At 50.4% G+C, this 25,092-nt stretch overlaps 1 protein-coding gene across 1 annotated transcript; it reads left to right on the top strand.

The window, feature by feature from the left end:
- Positions 1–3,081: 3,081 nt before the first annotated feature.
- IL12RB1 (interleukin 12 receptor subunit beta 1) lies at positions 3,082–25,089 on the top strand. Its single transcript, XM_082381399.1, has 16 exons — positions 3,082–4,414; positions 5,302–5,364; positions 6,281–6,398; positions 6,839–7,008; positions 9,003–9,142; positions 12,063–12,096; positions 12,571–12,693; positions 13,457–13,539; positions 14,383–14,620; positions 17,197–17,364; positions 18,041–18,178; positions 18,550–18,705; positions 20,091–20,225; positions 21,135–21,240; positions 21,554–21,635; positions 22,367–25,089. The coding sequence occupies exons 1-16, from the start codon at positions 4,267–4,269 to the stop codon at positions 22,730–22,732; spliced, it is 2,268 nt and encodes a 755-aa protein (XP_082237525.1). The 5' UTR covers positions 3,082–4,266; the 3' UTR covers positions 22,733–25,089.
- The last annotated feature ends 3 nt before the right edge of the window (positions 25,090–25,092 follow it).

The following is a 25,092-nucleotide window of genomic DNA, read 5'->3' on the forward strand; positions in this document are numbered from 1 at the left end:
GTGTCTTTATAAGAGGAGATTAGTATACAAACGTGTACAAGGGAAGACCATGTGAAGATACAGGGAAAAGATACCATCTTCAAGCCGTGGAGAGAGACCCTGGAAGAAATCAAACCTGCCGACACCTTGATCTTGGACTTCTAGCCTCCAAAACTATAATAAAGTAAATTTCTGTTGTTGAAATCACTCAGTCTGTGATACTTTGTTATGGCAGCCCTACCAAACTAATACAGACACCTGGTTAAATTTAATTTCAGATAAACAATGAATACTTTTTCAGTATATATCCTGTGCAATAACTGGGACATAGATATACTAAAAAGCTATGTGTTATTTATCTGAAATTCTAATTTAACTGAGTGTTGTGTGTTTTATCTGATAACCCTACACTAAATGGACTTCAGCTGGAGCTTGCATACCCCAGGTGATGGTAAGCTCACACCCTACCATGGCCAACTTTCTGTCTCTGGCTAGTTCTGCCTAAAAGTTCTGTAATCCAGGCTGGGGTGGACATGTGACCTAGAGTCATTATCCATCTCAGCCACTGTGATTGGTTAAAGATGGAGATGTGACTCAAGCTCAGCCAATAAGAGTCTTCCCTGGGACTTTGACTGGAACCCTGAGGAAACAGAGGTTCCCTGTACCAGAGGTGGTTGGGCTGGACAGATGGGGAGCTGCTGGAGGGGAAGCCACCAGAGCGGTCTCAAAAGCCCATGATCTATCTGCAGAACTTCTTCCCAGAACTCCTTCCCAAATGACCTCTTCAAAGGGCAACAGGGAGCATTTATTGACTGACCGACTGGAGGACTGACTGAATGCAATTTTTCCACGGTGAACACCTATCCTTCAAAATCCACTTCAAATTCTCTTTGAGAAGCATCAGAGAACATTTATTGAATGAATAAATAGATTTTTTTTCTTGCCAACTTCTACACATCCAGCAAAACCCTCCTCAAATATCTCCATGAGGGGTATCAGGGAGTGTAATCAGAGAGTGAATGAAGGAGTTCTTTTCTTGGTAACCTATGTCTTCTTTTTTAAAAAAATAAATATATATATTTATTTATTTTTAAAATTTTATTTATTTATTTTTGGATGTGTTGGGTCTTCATTATGGTGCACGGGCTTCTCATTGCGGTGGCTTCTCATTGTGGAGCACGGGCTTCAGTAGTTGTGGCTCGCGGGCTCTAGAGTGCAGGCTCAGTGGTTGTGGCACACGGGCTTAGTTGCTCTGGGACATGTGGGATCTTCCCGGACCAGGGATCAAACCTGTGTCCCCTGCATTGGCAGATGGATTCTTAACCACTGCACCACCAGGGAAGTCCCACCTATGTATTCTTTTTTTGTGGGGTGGGGGTGGGGCCCCACACTGCGCGGCACGCAGGATCTTAGTTCCCCGACCAGGGATCGAGCCCCTGCCACCTGCAGTGGAGGTGCAGAGTCTTAGCCGCTGGACCGCCAGGGAAGTCCCCCTATGTATTCTTTTTTAAAAAATTGAATTATAATTGACCTACAACATTACGTTAGTTCCAGATGCACAATATATAGATTTGATATTTCTATATCTTACAAAATGATCAGCACTATGTATTCTTTAAAACATCCTCAGTTGATTCTCTGGAGGCCTCAGAAAGTCCTGGTTGAGTGAATGAAAAATGTTCTTATTGGTGAAAAATGTTCTTATTAATAAATGTGTTTGTTAAATGAACTCATGGATTTTCTCCTTGCCAACTCCTACTCATCCTTCAAGATCCTCCTTAGATGCCCCTCAGGGGCACCAGGTCTCTTGACCACATGGAGAGAAGCTCAGCCCTTCTCGGGCTAAAGGTCACTACCCGCCGTTCCCACAGAAAGCGGAAGCTGAGGGGGTGGGGAAGTTCTGTGGTTCCTCCCATTACCATTTCCTGGGGAGGGGGGCCTATGACCCTATCCTTCCTGCCTCCCCCTCCCCCCAGTTTGTGGGGTATCTGAAAGTGGGACAGCTCTGGGGACATATCCCAGTTGGGCTTCTAGGGCAGCTGGGAGGGCTTCCTGGAGTAGGTGGCAGGCAGGCCAAGAGAGGTGGGTGTACAAAGATTTGGCACGGGGAAGGTGGGCTGCAGTGAACCTCAAGGAGAGCTTCCAACTGTGACCTCAAAAAGGGTAGAAACAACACCTCACAAGTGGCTGGAATCCTACTCACATTCCTGCCATAGCTCCTTGGGAAAAAGCTCTTGCGAAAAAGCCCAGCCCTTCAGCCCAGCACTCAAGGCCTTGGCCCCCCCGACCATTTTCATCTCTCCCATGGAGCCCCAGACCTGCCACGTTCATCTTGGTGTTCCCCAAATCATGTCCCCCGAACTTTTGCCTCTTCTGTCACCTCTGCCGGTAATGCCCTTCAATTCTACAAAGCCAGTTCAAGACCTCCCTACTCTGGGAAACCCTCCCTGGTCCCCTGCAGGGCCCCCTTAACCTCTGCCCCTCCCTGCACCCAGCCCCTGACCTCAAGGAGCTGGGGGCATCTGTGTCCAGCCCTGCCCCACCCACCTTGATGTTTTTCCAGTGACTGCTCTAACTTTGGGGGGATGGGAAAGAGGTGTGACAAGAGCAGAGGCCACTGAGAGCCCCCAAAGAATGACAAATCATACTGGCTGTCTGGTGGGCAGCAACCCTCTTTTATCCACACTCTAGCCCATTTGCACATGGGGAAGCTGAGGCCTGGGAGGCCCAACTTTTGGGAGGGGGGTTGGTGGGAGGTAGGGAGTAGCCCTGGAGCATGGGCTTTACTCTGGAAGGTGCAAAGCTCAGCCCCACTGTGGGGGGCGTCCTGCCTCAGGATTTGCATCCATGTTTTCACCTCTAGCTGGGGCCCTGAGTGGTCTGGGTGTCTCTGGACTCAGTTTCTCCATCTGCGAAATGGGGCACCTGAGGTAGGGGGTCTCAGGATCATTGAGAGGGGGGCCATGGGTTTACCCCTATCTCCAGTGGTCCCTTCTATCTTTACATTTCTCTCCATTTTATGTCGCTGTCTCCCTCTGTCTCTGACCCTCCCCCAGGCCTCAAACCGACTCCGCCCCCTGGCCTGGCCTGGGCCCTGCTGCCTGTGAAGACTGCTCTGTGCAGGGTCACAGGGTCCCCGTCCCCACTGTGCCAGGCCTAGAACACTGCCTCTTTGTTCCGATGGCTCTGACTTCATGGCCTGCTGGGCGCCTGACCCTGGCCAGCCCAGCTGCCCCTCAGGACTGGCTCTCAGAGAAAGGGCTTCCTCCTGGCCTCTTGGGCCTCAGTTTCCCCAGATGCTTTCCCTCAGGAGAGACCCTTACCCTGTTCTTTGCCCACCTGGGCTCCGAGAATGTTTTTTTTTAGGTGAAAATCACATAACATAAAATTAACCATTTTAATATATACAGTTCAGTGACATTTAGAATATTCACTATATGGTACAACAATTGCCTCTGTCTAGCTCCAAAACATTTTCAGCACCTCAAAATGCAGCCCCATCCCCATGAGTAGTCACTCCCCATTCCCCTCCCCCAGCCCCTGACAACCACTAATCTACCTTCTGTCTCTGTGGATTTGCCTGTTCCAGACATTTCATATACATAGAATCATACAACATATGGGCTGCTGTGTCTGACTTTTTTCACTCAGCCTGTTGTTTTGGAGGTTCATCCACTTTGTAGCATGAATCAGCTCTTCTCCATGGACATTTTGGGCCTTTGCTGACAGTGGGGAGAGAGGGTCAGAAACTGAGACCCCCCCCCTGCCCCCCAACCTCTCCACCTCTGGCTGAGAAAAAGACACAGAAAAAAGACAAAGTTGAGTCTAAAGGAAGCAAGGAGACTCTTCCAGACCTGGAACCCAGGGTGCTCTGAGGCTGGAGTTCGGGAAATGGGGAGGTGGACATTTTCGGAGGGCCCAGCCTACAGCAAGCACTTCATAACAATTTATTGGGAGAGTGAACTCTGACGTCTGAAGACCCTGGCCTCCCATTTAGCTCCTAAGTCTCAGAAGTGGGCCAGAGAGGGCTGGAGACCTGGCCAAGGGCACAGAGCCCCAGGCCACCCATGGGGCTCTCACCCAGTGTCCAGCTTCAGTCTGGGGCCAGCAGAGAAGACCCCCCGGACCTGGGGCTCAGGGTCCAGAGCTCGGGTGTGTTTGTGGTCTGAATGAGGCCACCACCCACAGGCTGACTTCCTGGGTTTCTCTTTTAGTTTGACTTGCTCTGGGAGGGGCCATGACACATAACTTTTTTTTTTTCTTTTTAGTTTTTCTTGCTAAGCTTTAATGTGTTCCTGGGTGAGGACTGGGTGGCTGGGGCCTCTCCAGCAGCACAGAAGCTCGTCTGGGGCTGCCGCCCTCTTCGAGGACCGGATGGGGCAACGGGTGACCAGGCTGGTCCTCCTCCTTCTCCTCCTGCTCCCGCGGCAGGGCGGTGAGTCCCCTACCCTGGAGTCACGGCTCTTCTTGCCGGGGCGGGGGGGCTGTGTGTGCGTATGTGGAGGGCTGTGGACCCGGGTCCCAGGGTTGTTTCTGTGTCTCTGTGCCTCAGTCTTTCCCTCTGTCAAATGTGAGCTGGATAATCATGGATTCTGATGTCAGACTTGGGCATCTCCCCTCTGGTCTTAATTTTGTCTTCTGTGGAGTGGGCTGAAGCTCTGAATCTTTCCCACATCCCAGAGTTTAATGAGAAATAGCTAAGGAAGGGATAAAGACCAAGTATATATATAATATACATATATATAAAATATAGTGTTATGTACCCAGTGTATGTAATATACATACTCTCGCTCCATCTTGTGGAATCGAATGGGAAGGGACCCAGCCCCCAGCGGATGACTAGGTTTGGACTCTCATCCCAGCTCTGCTGTTGCATGACCTTGGGCAACTTCTTTGTGCCTCAGTTTCCCTCTCTGTAAACTGGAGATCAGCAAGGTTTCAGGGCTTTTAGAGGTCAGGCAGGGCTGGAGACCAGCAAAAGGGAGAGGTACAGGGGACCCTGGATTGCTTTAGAGGAACGGCCCGAGAGCTGGATGGGTGGGTGGATGGATGGATGTGTGTATGTATGGATAGATGAGGGGGTGGGAGGATGGATGAATGGATGGATGGGTGGGTGGGTGGAAAGATGGATGGCTGAATAGATGAGTGGATGGGTGGATGGACAGATGGATGGATTTATGGATGGATGGATGGATAGGAAGGTGGATGGGTTGGTGGGTGCAAGGATGGGAAAGTGGGCAGGTGCATGGATGGTCACTGGGCAAGCCCCCTCCCCTGCAGTGAAAGGCTGAGACTGTCATTATCTCTTCATTGCCTTTGCAGCTGAAGCCTGTGGCACCATGGGGTGCTGTTTTCAGGACCCGCCGTATCCGGATGCAGAGTCAGGTCTGGGGCAGTTCCCCATCGTGGGAGGAAGGGGTTGTACTGGACTCTGACTGACCCATCCCTAGCGGCCACTCCCTCAGCTCCCTCCTGCCCAGCCAAAGACGGGTCTCGGGAGCCCCAACCCGACAGCCTGATGGCCTGTCCTCACCAAACTCAGGTGTCCTGGAGCAGTCACCTCTGTAAGCCTCATCTGCTCCCTAACAGGGTCGCAGGACTGGTGTCTGTGTCCATCCTGATTGGTCAGCATGTGGGGCTAAGCAGCTGTTAAACATTTTGAAGTTGCTCCGAGGCAAGCATTGCTGGAACATTCATGCTTGTAACAAACTCACTAATCTGCCACTGGGCAAGGCGTTTCATCTATTCTTTTGCTCAAGAAATATTTACCAAGCACGTACTACGTGCAGACACAGTTCTAGACATGAAGGAGTCAGCTGCGAGCCCAGCTGTCCTCCTGGGGTCACAGCCTAGCGCAGGAGGTGGACAAGAGGCACACAAATGCATATCCTGCATACAATGACGTGCTATGAAAAAAAACAGAGCAGGGTGAGGGATGGAGAGGGAGGGGGCTGCTTCAAATAGCCTAGTGCTTGAGGAGGTGACACAGAAGGAGAAATTGGAATGTCAAGATCTGGGGCAAGGACATTTCAGGCAGAGGGCATAGCACATGCAAAGGTCCTGAGGTAGGAGTGAGCCTGGTGTGTTTGAGGACCAGTGAGGAGGCTGAAGTGGCTGGAGGAGGAGGTGCAAGGGAGATGGCAGGAGACATGCGAGAAGGGCACAGGAAGGTGCTGGAAGTCACAGCCTCTTTAGGCTGAGGTGACACCGGATTGCATACGTGTCACAAAGATTCCTCCCTGGGGTGTGTCAGTTTGGGGACCCCGCCCCCTCCCACTCTAGTCTGTTCTCAAACCTCCAGGCTTAGCTTCGGGCCCCCGGGACCTAAACTGCTACCGGATACTCAGCAATGCTGGTTATGAATGTTCCTGGGAATATGAGGGCCCTGTAGCTGGGGTCAGCCACTTCCTGAGATGCTGGTGAGAATCCTGCCCTTGCTCCTGACCCCCTGCCTCTACTCTCAGATGTATGACCTCGGCAGTGTCTTTGCCTCTTCCTGGGCCTCAGTTTCTCCTGTCAGAAGGGAGGGTTGGGGATCTGTGTTGTGGGGTCAGCATGGGTGGGTATCCAGTTTGGGTGGCAGTTACTGTGGTCCTTCCTTCATCCTCACCCTGTGACTTATTCATCCATCTATTCATTTCTTCCTTCTCTCATCCATCTATTCATTTCTTCCTTCTCTCTGTGGCAGCCCACGTTAGGAGATTCTGGGATCCTCCAAATCCCTTAGTCCCAAGTTGATCCCTAAGAAACCCCCAGGCTGGGGAGCGGGAGTAAAAGGGGAAGAAAAGGATACTGGGATGTGATGCACATCATCTGCTGTGGCCGCTGAGACTCAGTACCAACACCCTCCTTCCCACAGCCTCAAGCCTGGGCGCTGCTGCTACTTTGCCGCGGGCTCAGCCACCAAGCTGCAGTTCTCCGACCAGGATGGCATACCCGTGCTCCACGCTGTCACTCTCTGGGTGGAATCCCGGGCTGCCAACTGGACAGAGAAGTCCCCCAACATTACCCTGAACCTCTACAGCTCAGGTCAGCACCCTGTTCTCCTCCTCCCCACTACTACTTCCTCACCCAGAGAAGCCTCTGGTCCCCAAGCCTAGACCTGGGGGAATTCTGAGTCCCTGGCAAGGGGCTGGATACTGCCAGCTGTTTTTACATCCAACACTGTCATGTGACCTGGCAGAGTCATTCATGGTCCCCTTACTGATCCCCTACTGATGAACATTTAGGTAGCTTCCAGTTTCTCCTTGATACTGTAATGTGGCCAAGACCCTGTTGGGTCTTATAATTTTTTTTTTTTTTTTTTTTTTTGATGCATTGGGTCGTCATTGCTGTGTGCGGGCTTCCTCTAGTTGCAGAGTGTAGGGGCTACTCTTCCTTGCGGCGCTCGGGCTGCTCATTGCGGTGGCTTCTCTTGTTGTGGAGCACGGGCTCTAGGTGCGCAGGCTTGAGTAGTTGCAGCACACGGGCTCAGTAGTTGTGGCTCGCAGGCTCTAGAACACAGGCTCTGTAGTTGTGGCACACGGGCTTAGTTGCTCTGCGGCATGTGGGATCTTCCCGGGCCAGGGATCGGACCCGTGTCCCCTGCATTGGCAGGCGGATTCTTAACCACTGTGCCACCAGGGAAGTCCCCCGTGTTCGGTCTTTAAAATCTGTTTTCACAAATCAATAACATACACTTAGTTTATACTCGTTGAACTGCTACCGTGTGCCATGCTCAGTCATAGGGGACGTGGGCAAGGCCAATGGAGGTCACAGCACAGGGCTGGGACAAGGGTGAGATGAATTAGGCACGCTCCTTGGCCACAAAATGTTATGGGGGTGCCAAAAAACCTCAATAGTCATTTATAAACCATATCATGATGCAACTTTTCTTTTTGAATATTTATTTATGTACTTATTTGGCTGTGCCGGCTCTTAGTTGTGGCATGCAGGATCTTTGTTGCCACATGAGGGTTCTTTGTTGCAGAATGCGGGATCTTTTAGTTGCAGCATGTGGGATCTTTTAGTTGCGGCATGCGAACTCTTAGTTGCAGCATGCATGTGGGATCTAGTTCTCTGACCAGGGATCGAACCCAGGTCCCCTGAATTGGGAGTGTGGAGTACTGACCACTGGACCATCATGGGAAGTCCCATGATGCAACATTTTTAAAAAATCAATATTAATGAAAAAAAAAAAAAAAGCCATGACAAATCAAATATCAGATTTTTTTTTGGCCGCGCTGCATGGCACGCGGGATCTTACTTCCCTGACCAGGGATTGAACCCACACCCCCTGCAGTGGAAGTGCAGAATCCTAACCACTGGACCGCCAGGGAATTCCCCAGAACTTCAAATAAAGACAGGATCTGACCCTGTATTTGTACAACCTTGCCTCACTCTCCTCACCCTAATCCCAACCCTGTCCCTGCCTTCATGGAGCCCAGATTCATGTAGGGTGATGGACAAGGCATGATCATTACACATGATGAGATACTGCTGGGAGGTCAGGGAGGGCTCCAGCTCAAGGATGAAAAAGATCCAGTAGGAATAAAGATGGGGAAGTGTGGATACAGCAAGACAGAGGATACAGCAAGTGCAAAGACCCTGAGCTAGAATCAGGCACAGTATGACCGAGGTGCAGAAAGCATGACAGATGTCTCTCCTCAGGCCAGGCTTCTTGAAGTGAGGTTACAAAGTTAGTAAGATTTCCCTAATAGTCCTTCAGAAAAAAATAGAATCAGTTAATTACCCTCTCATCAGCAATTTACAAAAGTGCCTGTCTCACCACAGCCTTGCCAGCAATGTGCATTAATATTTTAAAGACACCTTTACTAATAGGATCCTGTGTATAAATCTTAACTCTTTGACCCATAGAACCCCAGGCTTAGATGGGACCTGTAGAGGTGTCCCTGATTCAAATTTTGGGAGCTTGGTGGGTTACTCTGGGCCAAGAGGATCATGGGAAGATTTTCCAGAATTTTCAGGACCAACAGCTCACACACATGACGGCTTCCCTTTCCCACCCCCAACTCTGCTTCCAGTTAAATACGACCCTCCTCCAGGAAACATCAAGGTGTCCAGGTCAGCGGGGCAGCTGCTCATGAAGTGGGAGACCCCAGCCCACCAGGATGGTGCTGAGGTACAGTTCCGGCACCGGACACCTGGCAGCCCGTGGAAGTTGGTGAGTTTATTCCCCAGATCAGGGGTTTGCACAGGCACAGGGCACCCTCACACCTCTTCCATCAGTTTTGCAATCTCTGTATCTATCACCCTTCCCACCTGGCCTCCACTCTTGACCCATGTTTAGCCTCTGGGTCTCTCTGACATGAAGATCTGATTGTGATCTCCCTTGCTCACACACCCTCCATGGCTCCTCACTACCCTCAGTAAGGCATCCTTATCTTCAGCTGGCCCTAGGTTCCCTCACTTGCCTCATGCTTCCTCTGGCCCCTTTTTGAATGGCCATCATTCTTTGCCCATGGCCTGGATTTCCAGCCTCTTTGCCTTGGTATATGCAGTTCCTTCCACCTGCATGCCCTCCTCTCCATCTGAGCACATGTGAATCCAACCCACCTTCAGGGTCCAGCTCAAGGGCTGCCTCTTTCAGGAAACTACCTTTCCACCATTCCTCCCTCCCTCCCTCCTTTCCTTTTTTTTTTTTTTTTTTTTAGGCCATGCTGTGTGGCGTGTGGGGTCTTAGTTCCCCAACCAGGGACTGTACCCTTGTCCGCTGCATTGGGAGCACAGAGTCTTAACTGGACCGCCAGGGAAGTCCCTCCTTTTTTTTTTTTTTTTTTTTTAATTTTATTTATTTATTTATTTATGGCTGTGCTGGGTCTTCGTCTCTGTGCGAGGGCTCTCCCCAGTTGTGGCAAGCGGGGGCCACTCTTCATCGCGGTGCGCGGGCCTCTCACTATCGCGGCCTCTCTTGTTGCGGAGCACAGGCTCCAGACGCGCAGGCTCAGCAATTGTGGCTCATGGGCCCAGTTGCTCCGCGGCATGTGGGATCTTCCCAGACCAGGGCTCGAACCTGTGTCCCCTGCATTGGCAGGCAGATTCTCAACCACTGCGCCACCAGGGAAGCCCTGTCCCTCCTTTTTTAATTCAGATGTAACTGACATACAAAATTATATTAATTTCAAGTGTACAACATGATTTGATATTTGTGTACATTGTGAAATCATCACCACAATAAGTCTGTTTAACATCCGTCACCACACAGGCATGTTCCAGATTTTGCTTCTTGTAATGAGAACTTTTAAGATCTACTCTCTTAGCAACTTTCAGACAATACAGTTCAGTATTGTTAACTATAGTCACCATGCTGTACATTACATCCCCAGGACTTATTTATTTTATATTGATAACTTTGTACCTTTTGACCACCTTCACCCATTTCGCCCACCCGCTATCCCTCACCTCAGGCAACCACTACTCTGTTCTCTGTATCTATGAGTTTGGTTTTTTGTTCGTTTTAAATTCACTTGTAAGTGAGATCATACAATATTTGTCTTTCTCTGTCAGACTTATTTCACTCAACATAATGCCGTCAAGGACTATCCATGTTGCAAATGGCAGGATTTCCTTCTTTTTATGGCTAAATAATATTCCATTGATACATGTACCACATTTTCTTTATCCATTCATCCATCGATGGACACTAAGATTGCTTTCACATCTTGGCTGCTGTAAATAATGCTGCAGTGAACATGAAGGTGCATGTATCTTTTCCAGTTAGTGTTTTGCTTTTCTTTGGATAAGTACTCAGAAGTGGTATTGCTGGATGATATGGTAGCTCTATTTTTAATATTTTGAGGAACTTGCACTCTGTTTTCCATAGTGGCTGCTGCAATTTACGTCCCCACCAACAGTGCACAGCGTTCCCTTTTCTCCACATCCTCGCCAACAATTGTTATCTCTCGTCTTTTTGATGATAACCATTCTGACAGGTGTGAGATGAGATCTCACTGTGGTTTTGATTTGCATTTCCCTGATGATTAGTGATGTTAAACACATTTTCACGTATCTATTGGCCATCTGTATGTCTTCTTTGGACCTTCATTCATTCTTCAGCTACTCTATTCTCCCCTCTGTCCCCTGCAGGCAGGGCAAGCCTAGGCTTGCAAGAAACCTCAGCCCTGACCAAGTCCCCAGGGAGTTTGGGAGAGACAGAGACCCCCCCCCCACCAGCTTCTGAATTGTGGTGTCTCCCCCTCCCTCAGCCTGGGAGCATCTTGAGTCCAGGGAGTTGCCTCAGTTTCGGCCCCATCTTCCCTCCAAATGTTGTGCCCCTCCCTGAGCCTCAGTTTTCCCATCAAGTGAATGGGTTCGGATCAGTCAGAGGCAGGTGACATGGGACTCCCGTTGGGGAGGGACATCTCTTTACTTTTTATCTCCAGCCCCCTAACACACTCTTCAGTGGACCCTCTCAGCCCCCCTTTGCAGATGAGAAAACTGAGGCTCAGGATGTCCAGGGACCTCTCAGCATCAGCCGGGGAGTGTGGGGCTAGCTGGCTCCTAAACTTGCCTCTCCTCATCCATGACACCACAGACAGATAGGTTTTGTCTCTTAAAATATATATTTAGGAAGTTATAAAAATATAATTTTGCCTCCTAAAATAATTATTTTATTTTATTTTATTTTTTAATTTTTGGCCTCGACACACGGCTTGTGGGATCTTAGTTCTCTGACCAGGGATTGAACCCGGGCCCCGGAAGTGAAAGTGCCAAGTCCTAACCACTGGACTGCAAGGAAATTCCCCCAAATAATTCTTTAAAAAAAAAAAAAAAACTTTTTTATTTTGGAATAATCTTAGATTTTCAGAAAAGTTACAAAGAAGTACATAGAACCTTCACCCAGCTTCCCCACAGGTTAATGGCTTTCATTGCCAAGTCCGTCTGTCACTGGTCCCTTGCAATGAACTAAATTCCAGAGTTTATTTGGACTATCACCCGCTTTTCCAAGAATGTTCTCTTTCTGTTCTCAGATCCAATCCAGGGTTCCATGTTGCATTTAGCAAAATAATTGTTGAAAATTTCAAAAGAGCTAGAATTTTCAACACCCAAATGTAAAACAATGTATAAATATGGTCTTGTTTTAGGGCGACTGTGGACGTCAGGATGATGCTGACTTCGGTGAGAATAATAGTGACAACGACAGCAGTAGCAAGTTAGCATTAATTAGGCACCCGCTGTGTGCTAGGCCCAGTGTTAAATTCTCTGTAGGCTTGTTTGCGCCTCCCTGTAGTTCAGTATTGGATTATTCCCATTTCACAGGTGAGGAAACAAAGGCTTGGGCTTGTGAAGCCTTTGGCCAAGTTCACATCCCTAGTAGGTGGCCTTGCTGAGACTTGAACTCCAAACAGTAGAAGAAGTGGGTGATCCTTGAGGCCCCAAGAGCACAGGACCTGGCCTATTCTGGCTGTGTCCCCAGGGTCCGGCACATGATTAGCTCTCAATAAGTGCTTGTACACAGTTGACACTCAATAAGTGCATGTACACAGTTGGAACTTAATATGTGCATGATGGCTAAGTGACCAGTGCCAAGCCCTGGGTGCTCCTGGCTTTGGGACAGCCCCTTTGCTTGATGTTTGATCTGCTTCTCCCCAGAGTCATGCCTCTGCCCCTTGGAGATGGACACGGCCCAGGAATTCCAGCTGCGGCGACGGCTGAGGCCAGGGGTCCCCGGAGGTCTCTGGAGCAGCTGGAGCAGGCCTGTGTGCATCCCCCCCGGTGAGAGCACCCTGGACCACAGGAAGGGAGACAGGCGTTAGAAAGATGGTAGTGGTATTAGAAATAAGGTGGTGAGTGTTAGCAATAACGTGATGGATGTTAGAAATAAGGCTGCTGAAGAAATTAGGGAAAATTAGTGCAAGGTGGCAGGGCAGTGGGCAAGTTTCACTTTGTAAAATGTGGCAAATCCGTAATAAAAAGAAAACATTTATCAGTCTTTCTCTCCTTCCAATTAGTCTGGTGGGTTTTGTTCTTTGAAAGCCGAACAAGGAGTCGATGGGTGCAAGTGGCTGTGTCGTGAAGGCAGATTTTCCCAAATGATACAGGAAGCTGGAGCCAGGGCAGCTCCAGAGTGGAGACGTGGCCCCAGGTGGGGGTGGGAGGGAGAGATGGGGGGGGGTGACTGTCAACATTTGTCCCTCTACCCTTTGAGCTGGAGCTGCCTCCTGCCCACCCAAGTGCATATCTGCTGGGAAACAACTCCGACGGCTGTTTTCAGATTTTTTTTTTTTTAATTGTAGTAAAAAAAGACATAATATAAAATTTGCCATTTTAACCATTTTTAGCCAGTTGCATTAAGTATATTCACACTGTTGTGGAGTGGATCTCCATGTTTGCAGATTTTGAAGACTACTTAACGACCCATGGAATCCTGTGTTTCATGGGAGGGAAGGAAAAGGTCCCAGGTCCCCATCCAGGGTCTGCAGGACGTTGTGAGCAAGGGCCCCACCCCCAGTGTCACTGTCTTGCTGTCTCATTGCAGAACCCCCCCCACAGGCCAAGGTGAGGTTCTCCGTGGAGCAGCTCCGCCCGGATGGGAGGAGGCAGGTGACCTTGCATGAGCAGGTAATGGGAACATCGCAGGCCTGTGGGGTGGCCTGAGGACAGAGAGAAGGAGACAAGAGGCTGGAGTGGAAGTGTTTAAAAGGAGGGAGATGAGTCGTGGAGGTGGTAGGGACTGGAAGGACTGTGGGTTGAACTCTGAAGGTAATGGGGAGCCATGGAGGGTGTGTGAGCAGAGGAAGGATATGGATGGACTCAGGTGTTCACAGGCTCCCTCTGGCAGCCATTGGGGGAGCAGATTTTGGGGAGCTCACGTGGAAGCTGGAAGGCCAGGAGGGGGTTGACTGTGCTGGTCTGGATAGGCGATGATTTTTTTGAAGTCCCCCAAACAACTCATTAAGTACAGTCGAATGAACCCATCTTCCAGAGGAGGAAACTGAGGCGCAGAGGGGAAATCCCCTGCCTGAGTCTGGGCAAACTCACCATACATTTCAACCCCTGGCTTCACCATAATTGATTCAGCCAGGTCCCCAGTGGACTGGCATGATAAAGCTGTAGTGAAGCTCCTTCTCTTCCTAGGTTTCCTATAATTTGAATTCCTTTTCTTAGGAAAAATTTCCAGGCTCGAGGTAACTGGGTCCAAAGACGGAAATATTTTTTTCCTCTGGCTTTCAGTGGGTTTTGCCAAATTACTCCCCCCTCCCCCTAAACCAATGAGCAGTGGATGTGTCGGTTTCCCAGCAGCCTTGCCAGCACTGAGGTTTACTATTTTTTAAAAATTTTCACATATGTCATCAGCTGTGGCCCGTGCATGAGCCTGTGCTCGTGGGCAGCATCCTGATGTCAACCCACAGGGACGACGTGCATGTTCAGGTCCCCACAAACCATCTCTCACACTCACAACAGCTGCCCCAGCTGGAGCTTCCGGAAGGCTGCCTCGGGCCCGACTCGGGCATGGAGGTGACCTACCATGTCCACCTGCATATGCTGTCCTGCCCATGTAAGGCCAAGGCCACGAGGACTCTGCGCCTGCAGAAAAAGCTCATCCTCTCGGGTGCCGCCTATGACCTGACTGTCGTTTCCCGGAATCGCTTTGGCCCCGGTCCCAACCAGACATGGCACATTCCTGCCTACACCCACTCAGGTACCTTTGGCTGGGCAGTGGGGGGGCCCCTTGGAGCTGAGCACGTACTCTGAGCCTCAGCTAGACTAGGGTGAAGCAAGTGAGGCACAAAAATGTAATGGGGTGTCTAATTTAGGAGAGTGTAAAGTCAGTATTCAAAATGCATAGCATTAAAAAATGCATAGCGTTATAGTGTAATAGTTAAAAAAATTCTCACTGGCAAACTGTGGCCCAGACCAAACACTTGTTTTTGTAAATAAAGTTTTATTGGGACCAGGGCCAAGATCAGGGTGTGGCAAGAAAGGCAGGGTCGGGCAAATACAGGGTTGATCCTGTCTTTATTTAAAATCTAGACATTTTGCTCATTTTATATACATGTATACATATATTAAATATATACATATATTTATACACAATGAAAAAATCAATAGCGATGATGTGGATAAAAGGGGACCTTCATACACTGTTGACAGGAATGTAAATTGGTGCAGCCACTATGGAAAACAGTATGGAGATTCCTCAGAAAATTAAGACTAGAACTACCATATGATCCAGCAATTCCACTTCTGGGTATTTATCCAAAGAAAAAGAAAACATAATTGGAAAAGATATATGCACCCCTATGTTCATTGCAGCGTTATTCACAATAGCCAAGATGTGGAAACAACCTAAGTGCCCATCAATGGATGAATGGATAAAAAAGATGTGGTACATGTATACAATGAAATACTACTCAGCCATAAAAAAGAATGAAATGTTGCCATTTGAGACAACATGCGTGGACCTTGAGGATATTATGCTTAGTGAAACAATTCAGCTGGAGAAAGACAAATACCCTATGATTTCACTCAGATGTGGAATATAAAAACCAACCAACCAACCAAACAAACAAACAACTGAATAAATAAATGGACAAACCAAAACTAATACATAGATATAGAGAACAGATTAGTGGTTACCAGAGGGGAAGAGGCAGGGGGAGGGGAGGGGTAAAGGGGATCAACCGTATGGTGACAGATGGAAACTAAATTTTTCATGGTGAGCACACAGTAGGGTATTCAGAAGTCCAAATATAATGTTGTACACATGAAACATTTTTATTATTATAATATTGTAAACCAGTGTTACCTCAAAAAAATAAATCTAAAATTTAAAAATTAAGGTTTATATGTATGTATATAAACATATGTATTTTTTTGAGGTGAAGTTCACATATCAGAATGAACCATTTTAACAAGTACAATTTGGTGCATTAATTACATTCACAATGTTGTGCAACCATCACCTCTGTCTAGTTCCAGAACCTTTTCATCACGCCCAAAAGGAGACCCCGTCCCCCTTAGCAGTCACTCCCCATCCCCCTCCCCCAACCCCTGACAACCACCAATCTGCTTTCTGTCTCTGTGGATTTGCCTGCTCTGGACATTTCATAGAAATTAATCATATACTATGTGACCTTTTGTGTCTGGCTTCTTTCACTCAGCCTGATGTCTTCAAGATTCATCCACATTGTAGCGTGCATCAGTGCCTCATTCCTTTTTATGGCTGAGTAATATTCCACTGTGTGGATGGGCCCCATTTTGTTTATCTGTTTTTCCACTGACGGACATCTGAGCTGTTTCCATTGTTTGGCAACCATGAATAGTACTCAGTACATACTTTTAGGTTCGTTTTGATTTTTTTGAAAAATATTGCATTAGAAGAGTGTTGATCTTGGTGATTGAGTTCTTTGGCGCCTCCTTAATTTCATGCCCGAGATTAGTGCCCTGCTCGCTTCACCTTAGTCCTGATCTTGCTGAGCACCCAGCTGGTCTGTTATGATCATGCCCATTTCAGAGATGAGATGACTGAGGCTCAGACAGATGAAGCCACTTGCCAGGGTGGCACAGCAGCAAGTCGGTCAGCTCCTGGTCTGGTTTGGGTCATGACCTCGCTATGTGACCTTGGGCTGGTGGCTCTCCGGCTTCGAGCCTCAGTTTTTATATCATTGGGATGATCATGGTCCCACTTTGTGGGAAAGTGGCGCCTGTAAAATGCTCGGCACTGGCCTGGCGCATACAGTCGGAACTCAATAAGTGATAGTTATTGTCCTTAGAATTGGAAGCAGTACCCACCTCTCAGGTTGGTACAGGTGCCCTTGCTGTAGGGAGTGGGAGAGATGAGCCCAGGGGGCTGAGTGGGTCTGTCCTCGGGGCTCTGAGCTCTGGTCCAGCTGGGAGGCTCCTCCTCCACCACAGCCACCCACCGCTGGGCAAGGTGGGTGGTGGGTGGCCAGGCAGCTGCTGGACCAGGAGATGCCCACTAGCCTGACAGGGTAGTAGTGGCAGCATAGGGAGCACTGATTGTGGTCATCCTGGCAGGGAACCCACAGTCAGGCTGGGGGAGGACCCGATTCATTCAAACAGCCCTTGCTGTCCCCTCTGTGCTCAGCCCCCATCCTGGCAGCCCCCAGCGTAGGGAGACAGAGCCAGATACAGACACTCCTGGCCCTGGGGGGTTAGAGCTTGTCAAGAGGGTGGGATGGGGCTATAGGAGCCTTGGGCTGTGGGCGGAGCACGAGGCAGCTATTCTGACGTGCCTCCCTTGTCTTCTTCCAGAACCAGGGGTTCTGAATATCAGTACCGGAGCCAACAGGACCACCATGCATTGGCCAGCCCGGGCCCAGGGCATGACGTACTGCATTGAGTGGCAGCCCCAGGGCCAGGACGAGAGCCTTGCCACCTGCACCCTGACGGCACCCCAGGACCGGGACCCTGCTGGAATGGGTACCGTAATATCGGTTGCCCTGCACCCTCCATTAGAGCTCCTGGTCAGCGCAAACCTACAGGCATCGTCCGCGTGGGGTGTCTGAGGCCCAGAGAGGTCTTGCCACTTGCTCAAGGTTACACAGAGGTGGGGACAGGCCAAGACAGACCCTCCCACTCATGCAGGTCTGGAGCTTCCTGCTGGGATCCTGAGGTGTCAGTGCTCAGCCCTGGGAAGGTTGCACCCCAGCGGGTAATAAGTCTCACGTCCCAGGGTGTTTGTTAAACATTCACCTGTGCCAGGAAAGGTGGCAGCTAGCAAGATGCAGGTGGCAAATTAATGAGGCCTCTGGAGGGAAAGGGAGGGTGCCAAATGGCCCAAGTAGCCTCTCACTCTCTGACGTGGTCTTGGCCAGGGCCCCAGGAAGCCTCGGCCTCAGCCTGGCCCTCAAAGAGCTCCCAGCCAGGGGAGACAGAGCTGGATGCAGACACCCCGGTGCCATAGAGTAGGAGCTGTGCTGGAGGGGGTGGGGATGGGTTGGGAAGGGGCATGAGGACGGAATCCTGGAGGAGGGGACATTGGTGCAAGGGCTTTGAAGCATGGGTAGGAGTGCTCTAAGAGTTCCTGGCAGATGGCACAGGTGCGGAGGTGGGGACACAATCTATTTACTGGTCTGGCCCTCGCTAATCCTTCTAGCAACGCACAGCTTGAGCCAAGGATCTGGGGCAATGTGGCAGAAGGAGTGTTACCGCATCACTATCTTTGCCTCTGCACACCCAGAGAAGCCCACCTCGTGGTCCACCGTCTTGTCCACCTACCACTTTGGAGGCAATGGTGAGTGGCCCAAACCTGCAGGGTGGTCTCCCCAGGGGACTCGGCAGTGTCCTTGGGTATCAGGAAGGGGGAATACCATTTAGAGGCACCTACTGCATATCAGGCCCTGGCCAGAAGCCAGACACATAGAAGTCAGCTCAGTCAACTCTTAAGATACCCCGAGAGGCATTGCCCCATTTTATAGTAAGGAAACTGAGGCTCAGAGAGGGGAAGTGATGACACCAAGAGTGGTGGAACTGAGATACAAACCCAGACCCAGCTGACTCTGTGGCCAAGGTTCCCTGGGTCTCCGGACAGTAGCAGACTGGGCAGGCAGGAAGTACTCAACCAGCACCCTTGGAGCTGACCGTGGTAAAGGATGTTGGTTGTAGCCTCAGAGGCCGGGAGCCCACAACATGTGTCTGTAAAGAAACTCAGCCAGGATTCAGTGTCTGTGGACTGGACACCATCTCTGCTGAGCACCTGCCCCGGCGTCCTGAAGGAGTACGTTGTGCGCTGCCAGGATGAGGCCAGCAACCAAGTATCCGGTAGGTGAGGCAGCACAGGCCTGGCTGGGGGAGGAAGGGCTCTGGGCTTGAGTTCTGCCTTGCTGTGTGACCCTGGGCACCTCACTGTCCCTCTCTGGGCCTTGGTTTTCACACCCATGGAACAATAGAGTTGGACTCAAGGGTCTTGACTGGCCCTTTAGACGGCAACTCCCATGGAACGGGGATGACTGTCTCCATTCCACAGATGGGGAAACTGAGGCCTGGAGAGGGATTCACCTGCCCAAAGGTTAAACAAGCTTGGATTTGAGCTCCGTTAGATGCCCCTTCCTGCCCTGTAGGAGGGAAAGAAATGAGGATGTACAGGGCAGGTCTCACCAGGGCTGGAACTTCCTGTCATTTCCCACATTGGGAGCCTCAGCCTCCCCACTGGGTAACATAGCCTTGCGAGAATACAGCCTCGCCCATCCACCTCCTGCAGCAACAGGCCAGGCCGCCAAGACCATGGGTTTATATCCTGCCTTCCCTCCTCGAGCCCAGCACAGGGGCGGGAGAGGGGGGAGGGGGGGAGGAGGTGGAGGGAGGTGGAACGGGGGCTGCTCCGGCATCAGACATAGACATTCTGCCATCAGCTTGGTCACCCTCTGTTGTTTAGAGGGGATAAATGAGGCCAAATGGGAGTCGGTGACTTGTTCACAGTGGCACAGCTGGAAGCAGCCCATTTGCTGAAAACCAGTTGGCCAAAAGTCAAATTGCTGAGGATGTATGCACCAAATGCCCATTTGGCCAAATGTACCAACTTCCCTGAAATTTCTTTTGAAGAATATTCCTCTTGAATATTTACAATGAATATGGATTTAGGGTTCTAGGAATTTTTCTTCTGTATGACAGCCAACAACTGTATTCTCATTTTAGAGAATTTTATGGGGTGCTTTATTTTTTAAAAGTCATTCAATTTCACAGACACTTGCTGAGATCCTACTTTGTGCTGAGGTGCTGGGGACACTCGGGGAACAACTTAGACAAAGTTAACCCTGACCTTGTCCCTAAAGATAGGAAAGAGGTGAGGGAGGAAACCATGTAGTTATCTGGCGAAAGGGTGAGCCAGGCCAGGGAAACAGCCAGTGCAAAGGCCCTGAGGTTTGGGATTGAACCTGGTGACTTTTAGGGAGCTCTGAGGAGAAGGCAGATGCGGCTGGAATGGAGTGGGCTAGGAGCGAGTGAAGGGCAAATTGGTCAGAATTTGAGAAAAAACAGCATTATTCACTGAATATTTTGATGAAGAATATTTTCCAAATAAGCTTGATGTGAATGGGGGCATTCAGGGAAGATTATTCAGCAAAATGTCTGTGAGCCCCCACTCCCACCCCCAGGGTGGAGCCCAGAGTAAAGGGGGTTTAGGGACCCACGCTGCCTCCCGCACACAGAGCTGTCAGTGAAAGCCACAGAGACCCAGATCACCCTCCAGGGCCTGCGGGCTGCCACAGCCTACAAGGTGCAGGTTCGAGCAGACACAGCCAAGTGGCGGGGCGCCTGGAGCCAGCCCCTGCGCTTCACCATCGGTGAGTGAGGGAGCGGGCCTGGGTACTTACCCAGCATGCACTGCCCCATCCCACATGTCGGCAAGCAGTCCCGCCCTGACCCTCCATCCTTCCATGGCTCCCCATGCATCCCTCTCAGGAGAAAGTCGCAGGCTGACCTGCTCCCAACTTCTTCACCTCCGCTGCAGCTTCCCCTCATGAACCTTCTCTCACACTACCTTTCCCTTGCAGCCCTCTCTGTCTGGAATGTTTGGTCTCCTTGTCAAACTCCTATTCATCCTTCAAAACTCAGCCCAAAAGCTCTCTCCTCCAGGAAGCCTTCTAGGCTTCCTTCTGGGTACCACCCCACTGCCCCTCCTACCTGGCCTGACGCCTTGGGAGTGGGTGGGGGTGTCTGTGTGGGCTCTGCCTCCCCCAGCCTTGGGGCTCCTGGGGAGAGGAAGGGAGCAGGGGGGCTATTTATTGAATGAATGAATGAATATGAATGAATGAGTATCTCATCACAAACATAAGGAGGTGGGCTGCATTGTCTTGGGGGGGTGTGGCAGTGAGAGATTTGGAGACCAAATGATCCCTGTTCCTGCCACGGTCCCTGCCTGTTGTTCTTCTTGTGAAATCTGGTCCCAAGAGAACCAGTGAGTCAGACTGGGTGTGCGGTGTGCTGGTCTGGGTCCAGGGGAGCAACCTCACAGGCCCTACCTGCAGGCTCTTGGAGCTACAGTGTCCTGAGCACTTATTGTGTGCCAGGGCTTTATCCTATAGTCACAGGGCAGGCGGGGTCCCACTTCACAGAGGAGGAAACTGAGGCACAGAGGGATTCACAGTATGCCAGGGTCAGCAGTGAGTTGATGGAGGGCCCGCCCCTCCCACTCCCTCCTCAATGAGAAGCAGGAGGTGGCTCTCCCCCAGCCCAAGCTCTTCTGCTTCCAGAAGTCCAGGTTTCTGAGTTGTCCAATTTGTCCATCTTCCTCACATCTTTGGGGAGCTTCGTGAGCATCCTTCTCCTGGGAATCTTTGGGTACCTCGGCTTGAACAGGTAACTTGCACCCCCTCCCCCGAGATGATCTGTAATAGAGATAGTAAGAATAGTAATAACTGCTCACCCCAAGTAGGTTTTTATGTCCACTTTCGAGATGAGGAAACTGAGGCCCAGATAGTCAGGCCCAGGCATCCAGCAGTGGGGACAGTGCTGGGATTTCAATCCGGGTCTGTCAGTCTCCCGTACCCCTGACCCCTTAGCCACATCCTCACTCCCCTTATTATAACCTAATGGAGATGAAAAAAATAAGTCAGAACAATTAAAAAGTAAGAACGAACAGAAGCACTGACCAGTTCTCCTCCCTCCCCAGGGCTGTAAGGCACCTGTGCCCACCCCTGCCCACACCTTGTGCCAGCACTGCCGTTGAGTTCTCTGGCAGCCAGGGGAAGCAGGTAAGGGCCCCCTTTCTAATTCCAGGTCTCGTTTATTGGGTCCATATCTGGACCAGGGCTCTGAAGAGTAATGGCCATGCATTAACTCATTTTACTTTCCCCCAACCCACTGGTGCAAGAACTCCAAAAGCCTGCCCAATTTTATAGACAGGCAAATAGAAACCCAAAGGGGAACCTCGTGTGGGTCATTTACTAGTAGCAGAAACAGAACTGAAGTGACTTCCACAAAGGAACCTGATGGAAAAAAATTCCAGAGTGGTGGGCTTCAGGCATGGCTGGATCCAGGAACTAGGACTCTATCTCTTTGTGGTGCTATCCTCCCTGCAGGCTTCTATCTCAGGCAGGCTCAGCCTTCCCCCTGTGGAATCAGGGTATCCATTTTTCCCATTAACTGGAGCAGAATTCTGGGACATCACTGATTGGCCCAGCTTGGGTCATATGCCCATTCCTTAGCCTATCACTAGAACCAGGGGGTAGGAATGTTCTGATTGGCTGGGCCAGGATCACATGCCGATGGCAAGAGCTGGCGTGGGGCTACTGCCCTGCCCAACCACATCAACTAAGAGAGAAGGGGCAATTTTCCAAAGAGAAATGGGGGGACCTTCCAACTGATCTTTGAATTGGTCTCGGGTTTTAGAGAATTAAGCCAGAAGGGACCTGGTCCACTCCATCCTTGTGTGGATGAGAAATAGGGCCCTGCCCACAGCCTTGACCCCACCGTCCCTCTCCAGGTTTGGCAGTGGACCAGCCCGGCAGACTTCCCGGAGGAGGTGTCCCAGCAAGAGGCCCTGGTGGTGAACATATCCTGGGACAAAGGAGAGCGAGCTGACATGGACACAGCTGGGCTTCTCAAGGAGAAGATGGAGCTGCCTCTGGGTGCCCCTGAGCCAGCCCTGGACACGGAGCTGCCCTTGAAGGACAGGAAATGGGTGCAGGGATGCCCTGAGGCTGGGACTCTGGGGCCTGGCTGGCAGGACAGTCTGGAAGACAGCCCTGCCCAGGCAGCTGGACTCCCGCTGCTCCTGGGAGACCTAAGGCAGAGCCCCAAATTCTGTTCCCAGGGAGAAACAGAAACATCTGCCTCCTCTTACAGATAGGAAGACCAATGATCGCAATCACGACAGCTGGTTATTAAGTGCTTATTGCATACCCAGCCTGTTCTTTCCAGACACGTGATGCCCTGAATCCCCATAACCGCCTTGAGGTACCTGACTGTCTTATTAACCTATTTCAATAAGCCTCAGTGAGGTTCAGAGAGGGTGAGTGGCTGGCCTGTGGCCACACAACACAGGCAGGAGTCTAACCCAGGCGGAGTGACTCAGACCCCATCCCCACTGCCCAGGCTCTGGCGTCAGTGCCCCCCCACCAACACCCACTCTGTCCAGCACTGGTTGCCACATGTCCTGTGGTGGGAACCCTAGAAACCGCCATGAAATGGGAGCTGCTACTCAGGGCCAGGGCCTGGCATCCATGGAGCAGGGCGCTGTTGGCCTGTTGGGGGTGTGTGGGATAGACTGGAGGGGGGCCCAAAGGGTCTCAGGCTGATCCCAGGGTCTTGGGCTGGGCATTCTGTCCCAGAAGCATTGGATGGGGAATCTGGGCGCAGAGTTCCTGGCTGCATTGCAGGGTCTCCAGGCTTGGAGGATCTAGGTGTGAGGAAAAGAATGGGGGCTCTAAGCATTCTGAGGGGGGCATTGGCCCTCCCTGGCCTCGGACTCTTCCCCTGTAAAATGGGGGTGAAAAAATAAAATAAAATAAAAATAAAGTGGAAATGCGGCTGCTGCTGTCACTATGGCTCATTACAAAGCCGCCCATCAGTTCTGGAGGTACTTGGAGAAGTCGGGGGTGCTGGACACGCTGACCAGGGTATTGGTAGTCTTATATGAAGAACCAGAGAAACCTAATAGTGCTTTGGATTTTTTAAAACATTGCTTAGGAGCTGCTACCCCAGAAAATCTAGAAATAGAGCTGCTTTGCCTAGAATTGGCAGAAATGGAAGAGAAATATGAAGCTATTGTAGAAGAAAATAAAAAACTGAAAACAAAGGAGAAAGTTCAGTAAACTTATGGTGGAGAGGAAGAAAATACCTTACTATAAGCCACAACATCTTTGGGAAGATGTAGATTATTGCATATCAATTATTGGTGCAGTGCAGTTATGAATGGGATTTAAATTTTAGTTTCCCAGTAATTTTAAGGGTTTATATAAAAAGTTTTCATTAGGTTTGATTGTATTAAATATTAAAAATCACTGAGTGGTTTAAAAAGATAGGACTGGGACTTCCCTGGTGGCGCAGTGGATAAGAATCTGCCTGCCAATGCAGGGTACACGGGTTCCATCCCTGGTCCGGGAAGATCCCACATGCCCCGGAGCAACTAAGCCCGTGTGCCACAACTACTGAGCGCACACGCCTAGAGCCCGTGCTCCGCAACAAGAGAAGCCACCTCAAGGAGAAGCCCGCGCACCCCTACGAAGAGTAGCCCCCACTTGCCACAACTAGAGAAAGCCCGCGCGCATCAATGAAGACCCAATGCAGCCAAAAATAAATAAAATTAAATCTTAAAAAAAAAGGACTTTAATATAAACTTACTGATTCAGTAATTAAATTGAATGTAATAGTTAACTTGTTTTGTTGTTAAGTTTTTGACCCAATTTAGAATAAAATTCACCTAAACTCCAAAAATTAATTAATTAATTAAATGGGGGTGATAATAATGACCTCAGAGAGCTGCTGGTGGGGGGGGGGGGCGGGTGTCTGAGGCTTAATAAATGTGTATCTTTCCCCTGACTAAAGCCTGAATGTCCTGCTCAAAATCCCCCAATAGGAGCCTGAGAATTAATTTATTCATTCCACACATTTATTAATGTCTCCCTCTGGGTGCCCCCAGGAGAACCCAATCTGGGGGAGACAGAGCTAGATGATCACTTGGAACTCTGCAAAGTTAGGACTGGGAGGCGGGGGTGGGGGTGGTGGACCAGCCCAAGGGGCAGTGGGGCTGAGACCGCTAATAACAGGAGCCTTGGTTGTCCCCCAGCCCCGCCCCTCTGCCCAGGGCTCAGGCCGGGACCTGGGGTTCTTCCCTGGTCCTAACACCCAGCGCCCCACAGCAGGACCCGTGCCCCCCAGACACACCTTGAATCTGCCCGCTTCCCGTACCCTCACCACGCGACCTCCTCTCATTCTATTTTTTAAAAAATACATTTATTTATTTATTTATTTTTGGCTGCGTTGGGTCTTCATTGCTGCGCACGGGCTTTCTCTAGTTGGGGCGACCCGGGGCTACTCTTCGTTGCGATGCGCGGGCTTCTCATTGCGGTGGCTTCTCTTTGTTGCGGAACATGGGCTCTAGGCACGTGGACTTCAGTCTTTGTGGCACGTGGGCTTCAGTCGTTGTGGCACGTGGGCTCAGTAGTTGTGGCTCGTGGGCTCTAGAGCGCAGGCTCAGTAGTTGTGGCA

Source organism: Balaenoptera borealis, assembly GCF_965194805.1.
Source record: "Balaenoptera borealis genome assembly, chromosome: 2".
NCBI lineage: Eukaryota > Metazoa > Chordata > Mammalia > Artiodactyla > Balaenopteridae > Balaenoptera > Balaenoptera borealis.